Source organism: Humulus lupulus, chromosome 1 (genome assembly GCF_963169125.1).
Source record: "Humulus lupulus chromosome 1, drHumLupu1.1, whole genome shotgun sequence".
Classification (NCBI taxonomy): Eukaryota; Viridiplantae; Streptophyta; class Magnoliopsida; order Rosales; family Cannabaceae; genus Humulus; species Humulus lupulus.
The window spans coordinates 260,403,919-260,411,378 of record NC_084793.1 but is presented as its reverse complement, the minus strand read 5'-3'; the positions used below and the strand labels follow the sequence as shown (position 1 = coordinate 260,411,378).

General features: G+C 32.6%; 1 protein-coding gene across 1 annotated transcript; it reads left to right on the top strand.

Moving 5' to 3' along the window:
* The first annotated feature begins 6,568 nt into the window (after positions 1-6,568).
* LOC133833054 (secreted RxLR effector protein 161-like) lies at positions 6,569-7,099 on the top strand. Its single transcript, XM_062263316.1, has one exon. The coding sequence runs from the start codon at positions 6,569-6,571 to the stop codon at positions 7,097-7,099; it is 531 nt and encodes a 176-aa protein (XP_062119300.1).
* The last annotated feature ends 361 nt before the right edge of the window (positions 7,100-7,460 follow it).

Sequence of the window (7,460 nt, the reverse complement as noted above, 5' to 3'; positions counted from 1 at the left end):
CTTTTGGTATCTTATTAAAAGGATTATTATATGTATACGATTCTCTTATTCAGGGTTAATTAACCTTGAGAGATTGCTCTTAATTTTAGAATAGCATCGAATATTTAGTTACTGAACATTGAAATTTCAAGGAAATTTAAAAAAAATATGGTTTTTATACTAACGTGGAATGAGAGTTATACTTTTTTTAATTTATATGAGAAACTTATTAAATAAAAAATTAAAATATGGAAATGTCACTTTTTTTTTTTTTATCATAGTTATATTTTCTTTGATTTTAAAGGTAATTGTTTTTTCCATTATTTTTTTTCTTTACTTGTTTTTTCTTCCATTTTTTCCTTTTTCTTTTTTTTTTTCTACTAATTTTTTCCTTCATCTTTTTTTCTTCATATTTTTTCATTATTTTTCTTTTTTTTTTCATTTTTATTCATTTATCTATTTTTTTTCTTTCATTTGTATTGTTTTGTTTTTTTTTTTCATATTTTTTCAGTTTTTTTTTCATTTTATTTTTTCTTCATTTATTTATTATTTTCTCCTTCTATTTTTTTTCTTTTTTCACACATATGGGCTTTTTTTCTTCTTCCATTTTTTTTTTCTACCAATTTTTTCATTCATTTTTTTTTCTTTTCATTTTACCATTATTTTTCTTCTTCTTCTTTTCATTCTTATTTATTCATCTATTTTTTTTCATTCATCATTTCTTTTGTTTTTTTTTTCATTTTTGTACTTATTCTTTTCTCATTCTATTTCTTTTTTTTTTCATTTTTTTCACATATATATTTTAACATTATATAATTATTCTACTATTTTTTTTTATTTATTATCTTTTATTATTGTAATTTTTTTTTATAGTTTTTTCCACTATATGTAAAAAAAATTCAAATCAATTTTTTCAGCATTTTCTTTTTACTGTAACACTAATAAGAATACCAAAATTTGGAAAGAAAACTAATAAAAATATGAAAACGTGAATGGGTAACTGGTTACCTTCACGTTCTTTGTGTGTATATTTCTGAGGGTAACTAATTACTTTCATGTTCTGGTGTGTGTATATTTATGGTTTCTTTATGGTAACTAGTTACTTATGTTACTAAAATCATAGTTACTTCTTCTTCCTTTTTTAATGAAGTGTTCTTCCATTTTTTTCCTTCAAATTTGATGTTTCTTTTCATATTTAATATGAGTAACTCGTCACCCTTCTTAGGTAACTGGTTACCCCTCTTATGGCAGAAAGTTACTCATCTCAGGATAACTAGTTACCCTCCTAGTGCATGTTATTTAACCTAGCTCTAGGATTCTTTTTTTAAGATCAATCAAGTAACTGGTTACCCTATACAGGATTTGAAAAAAAAAATGTACAATCTAACATGTTTATGATAAATAAATAATAATTTTTAAAACAATTCATATTACAAAAAAAATTGCAAAACAACCAAAGAAAAATTTAATATAAAATTAGTAATATAAAAACAATATAAAAAAAACAAATAACCTAAAACAATAATAATCAAATTACAAACATACCCTTCCAAATTTGACTAAGAGTAAAACTATGGCATAAACCAACTTTTATACAAAAATATGGGAAAATAAACCCATAAAAGTTAAAATTCTTAAAAAAAAGCCATAGATTAACTTCTTTTTTTTTTAAAAACCATATTTTTGCACTCTATTAAAAATCCCATATAAAATATGTAATTTCCTCAAATTTCAAAGACTAATGCTGGAGCTAGCCCTAACAAGATCCATAAGTTTATTAGTCCAAAAATATTTATGATTTATAATAGTCTATAATGCTACTTGTAAGAGCTGAGCTTGTGTTATTATTATAGACCATATAAGACAACGACCAAAACATGTAAATATTATGTATATATATATATATATAACCTGATTACGAAACACTTTGTAATTATTGGACCAAGTAACTATTACAGTAGCTAAAGCAAGAAGAAAAGTAAGAAATACAAATGTAGGCCATGTTAAAACACATTGCCGTCTATCTCTCGCATTTATTTTATAGAGAAAAAATTGCATGATTTCTTCTTTTCTTTTCTTTTCTTTTTTGTCGTTTCTCAAATTTTGTAATTAATGTGGAAAAGAGTATATAAATATATATATATATATATATATATGTTTATAGATGTTTGGTGTGGGAGGTAGAGCTTTTCTTGATAAAATGGGTATGCATTCGCATGAGCTGTTTGTGATTCCCTTTGTCGTTGCGTTAAGAAATGGACATGGCGACGTGTGTACTATTCTACAACGCTCGTCTAAAGCCCACATTTATGTGATTGTGATTCACTACACTAAGCTTTTGTAATATTTTATTGTCTTAATATGATCTCCACTACTAAAGCTTTGCTATATATATAAATATGTATTAATTACTCGTATGAAAAATTATCTTTTTCTTTTTTAAAAAACAAGGTGGGAAAACGAATATTGGCTTGAAATGGGGTCATTAATTAATATATATAGTTGAGACTCATCTACTTTTTGGGTTAGGCTTCATGCAGAGACAAGAGTCGATCGTGTCGTTCAGTTGAATACCCATAAAAAAATGTTGGAGTAATCCTTGGCAAATGACGTGTTGTTATTAAGAGGTCATTAACAACTTTTCTCTTCTGTTACTCTTTTTAATCTAGCCAGTTACAACAGATTTTTAGTCAGTTAAAACAGAACTGATTTTTCTTTCAACACGTGAAAGAACTGGAGCTGCAGCTATATATATCCAGGGGTTTCATTAGTTGAAGAGACAAGAAATTCAGAGGTTTTGAGAGGCTTAGAAAAGAGAGAAAGAGAGAACAAGGGTTAATTTTCTTTGTACATTGTTGAGTGTGTGAGAGTTTACTGTGGTGTAAACTAAGTGCTCATTTTTAGTTGTACAGAGTGTTCAAGAACCTTTGGAGAGGAAGAAGGGTTGCTTTGTATTGTAACATTGATTCATTATAGTGGAGAAGTGCTCGGACTGGATGTAGGCCTTATTTTAAGGCTGAACCAGTATAAATCTCTCTGTGTGATTCGTTTTCTTCCCCTTTCTTATTGTTGTTCTCTAAGTGTTTGTGTTTTAGTACACTTTTCTGTGTATATTTGTTCTTGGTTTGTTTTGCAGGTGAATCTTGGAGCCTTGGGGTCGTGGATTGCTTTACCACGACAGTGGTATCAGAAGCCCAGGTTTCGGAGATTGAAGAACAAGGCTCAGATTAGATTCTTGATTACTACACAGAAAGAAAGGAGAAGCAAGGATGTCGACATTGCGTTTCGATCCGACAAGTTTGACGGAATTGGGGATTTCAGTCTTTGGAAGGAGAAAATGATGGTTGTTCTCATACATCAGAATCTTGATGGTGCTCTTATAGGAGAAACCAAGCTTGGTGAGAAAAAGAAGTCTGAAGAAACATCTGAAGATACAAAGGTGATGATGAAGAAAGCCAGATATGCAATTGTGATGCATCTGTCAGATAATGTGTTGAGACAGGTAATAGGAGAGGAGTCTCCTGCTGGTATGTGGTCGAAACTTGAACAATTATATATGACTAAGACTACATCTAACAAAATATATCTGAAAGGAAAATTCTATAGATTCACAATGGATTCTTCTAAAACCTTAAACCAGAATCTTGATGATTTTAACAAGATTGTTTTAGATTGAGTAATATAGGTGAGAAGGTTGATGAAGAAGACCAAGCTATAATACTGTTATATAGCTTACCTGATCAATTTAGAGAACTCAAGACAGTGATTCAGTATGGTAAAGAAACTCTGAGTTTGGAAGATGTTCTGTCTATTTTGAAGACTAAAGAATTTGAGTTGAATGTTGAGAAAGGCAAGAAAGAAAAAGATGAGTCTTTGTTCATGAGGGGAAGACAACCAAGAAGATCTTTCAGTAAAGGGAAAGACAACTCAAATCGGAGGTCTCCTACTCGATCAAAGTCAAGAGGAAAAGAAACAAGAAGGTGTCACCACTGTGGAAAAATTGGACACCTTAGAAGGTTTTGTTGGGATTTGAAGAAGAAAGGGAAAGACGATCAACACACAGATGAATCTACTGCACTCGTAGATGGAACAAGTCTAGAATATTCTGATGGAGAAATGTTCAACGTGACATCAACAAGAGACATAACTGAATGGATACTTGACTCAGGATGTACCTATCACATGAGCCCAGTAAAAGAATGGTTTTTTTATTTCAAGAAATTGCACAATAACAAAGTACTCATGAGAAATGATCAAGCTTGTCAAGTAGAAGGAATTGGGTCTATAGCAATAAAACACTTTGATGGGGTAATAAGGATTCTTGAAAATGTGAGGTACATACCAGATTTAAGAAGGAATTTAATATCAATTAGTGCGTTGGATTCTCAAGGGTTGTGCTTCAAAGGAAGTGATGGAAATTTCAGAATCTCACAAGGTTCAAGAGTAATAATGAAAAGCATCAAAAAACATGGTTTATATGTACTTGTTGGTAGTACTGTCACAGCTGGTGAAGCATCAATGGCCAAACATGATAGCTCAGAGATAGTAGTTTGGCATCAAAGGCTAGGCCACATGAGTGAAAGAGGTATGACTGAACTTTGTAAACAAGGTTTATTAACTAACATAAAATCTTCTTCTCTGCCTTTTTGTGAAACATGCATTAGAGGTAAACAACACAAAGTCAAATTTGGAGTTGGAAAACATAAAGTATCTCAGATTGTGGAGTATGTTCACTCGGATCTTTGGGGGCCGAGCAAAATAGCTACTCAAGATGGAAATCGCTATTTTTTGTCCATAGTAGATGACTACAGCAGAAAGGTATGGATTTATCTTTTAAAACACAAGAGTGATTGCTTTGAAAATTTTAAAGAGCGGAAAAATTATGTTGAGAAACAAACTGGTAAGTTGCTGAAAGCTATTAGGACAGATAATGGCCTAGAATTTGATAATAAGGAATTTAATACTTGGTGCAAAAGGGAGGGGATAAAAAGGCATAGAACAATAATTCACACACCACAACAAAATGGGGTGGCTGAGCAAATGAATAGAACTCTTTTAAATAAAGTAAGATGCATGCTTATAAACTCTGGTTTGCCTAAACAATTTTGGGGTGAAGCTGTCACTACAGCTGCCTATTTAGTAAATAGAAGTCCAAACAGAGTAATTGGCCTAAAAACCCCTGAAGAAAAATGGTCTGGTCATCCCCCATCCCTAAGTCATTTGAGAATATTTGGTTGTGCAGCATATGCACACCAAGACACTGATAAACTAAGTTCAAAATCAGTAAAATGTTTGTTTCTAGGATATCCAAGTGGTGTTAAAGGTTTTAGGCTATGCTCATTAGAACAACCAGGGTACAAAATAATTAACAGTAGAAATGTTGTTTTTAATGAGAAAGAATTTCCACACTTGAAAGAGAAAGGTAGTGTTTCATGTGATGCAGGAAACCCAGGTGAACAAAGTACCAGTACAGAGATAGAGTTTACGTCAGTCAAGTCTCAAGGAAAAGAAGACGAGTCTACTAGTCAAAGTGGAAGTCAGGAACCTGAGCAACATCCTGATGATGGGAAACCTCAAGAAACTCTTGCTAATTATCAATTAGCTAGAGATAGAACCAGAAGGGTCATTCGTGTTCCTTGCAAATTGGGAGAAGCAGATGTCATTTCATATGCTCTAAATGTGGCGAGACAACTTGATGAAAGTGAGCCATCAACATATCTGGAAGCAATTAAAAGCAGAGATTCAAAGTGGTGGATTAAAGCTATGAATGAAGAAATGGACTCCTTAAGGAAGAATAAGACATGGGAGTTAGTTTCAAAGCCTAAAGACAAGAAGATAATTGCTTGTAAATGGATTTATAAGCTAAAAGAAGGGGCAACAAATGATGAGGCAAAAAGGTATAAAGCAAGACTTGTGGCAAAGGGCTTTACACAAGAAGAGGGGATAGACTATAATGAAGCATTCTCACCAGTAGTTAAGTATAAAACTATAAGGATCATGCTAGCTTTAGCAACCCAGCTAGATTTTCAGGTGGAACAAATGGATGTTACAACAGCGTTTTTGAATGGAAAGCTTGAAGAAACCATTTTCATGAGTCAGCCTGAAGGTTTTGAGGTGGAACAACCAGGTGGTGAACTTGTATGCAAGCTACAGAGGTCTTTATATGGTCTGAAGCAATCTCCTCGTCAATGGAATAGAAGGTTTGACAATTTTGTGACTGGTTTGGGGTTCAAAAGGTCTGAGTTTGATACATGTTTATACTACAAGAATTTAGAAACAAGTGATGTTGTTTTCTTACTCTTATACGTGGATGATATGTTACTAATTGGAAAAGAAAAGCAACAAATTGTTTGGTTAAAAGGACAACTCAGTAAGGAGTTCGAAATGAAGGATTTGGGTACAGCAAAGAAAATTCTTGGCATGGTCATTACAAGGAAGAACAAAGAGGAGAAGTTAATTATTTCTCAAACTGGATACTTGTCATAGGTGCTTGACAGATTCAATATGAGTAATTGTAAACCTGTTAGCATGCCTATTGCTGGGCATTTCAAATGATCAATGCCCAAAGACTAATGAAGATACAATAAGAATGGAAAGTGTTCCTTATTCAGAAGCAATAGATTGCTTAATGTACTCAATGGTGAGTACCAGACCTGATCTAGCCTATCCTATAAGTGTACTAAGTAGGTATATGGCTAATCCAGGCGAACCTCATTGGGAAGGTTTGAAATGGTTGTTAAGATACATCAAAGGCACTTTGAATTATGGATTGCACCTCAAGAAAGCCAAGGGACAGATTCAATTGGAAGGATTCGTGGATTCTGATTATGCAGCAAATAGAGACAATAGGAAGTCAGTAACTTCATTTATTTTCTTGTTGAATGGAAATTGTATTTGCTGGAAAACTCAACTACAACCTGTGGTGGCATTATCTACAACTGAGGCAGAATTTATGGCAGTAACTGAAGCTATTAAACAGGGAATTTGGCTTCAAGGTTTACTCAAAGAGCTAAAGATGTTGAAGGGAAGAGTTACTGTATATTCAGATAGTCAGTCAGCAATTCATCTCAGCAAAAATCCAGTGTACCATGAGCGTTCAAAGCACATTGACATTAGGTAGTACTGGATAAGAGAGAAAATTAAAAACAAAGAGATTGACTTGGAAAAGGTCTCTACTGAAGAAAATGCAGCAGACTTGAGTACTAAGGTGTTGCCTTTGAACAAGTTCAAACATTGTTTGAACTTGATTGGTCTTGAAGAATGATGAAGACCGAAATTCGAGTATACTTCTCCACTGATCTAAGGAAGTGTCTTATGCCATTAATATGAGGATTAAGGTGGAATATGTTGGAGTAATCCTAATATAACTGGCAAATGACGTGTTGTTATTAAGAGGTCATTAACAACTTTTCTCTTCTGTTACTCTTTTTAGTCTAGCCAGTTACAACAGATTTTTAGTCAGTTAAAACAGAACTGATTTT

Bases quoted from the DNA above. Each gene is read 5' to 3' on its own strand.
- LOC133833054 (XM_062263316.1), top strand. From the start codon at position 6,569: ATGGAAAGTGTTCCTTATTCAGAAGCAATAGATTGCTTAATGTACTCA.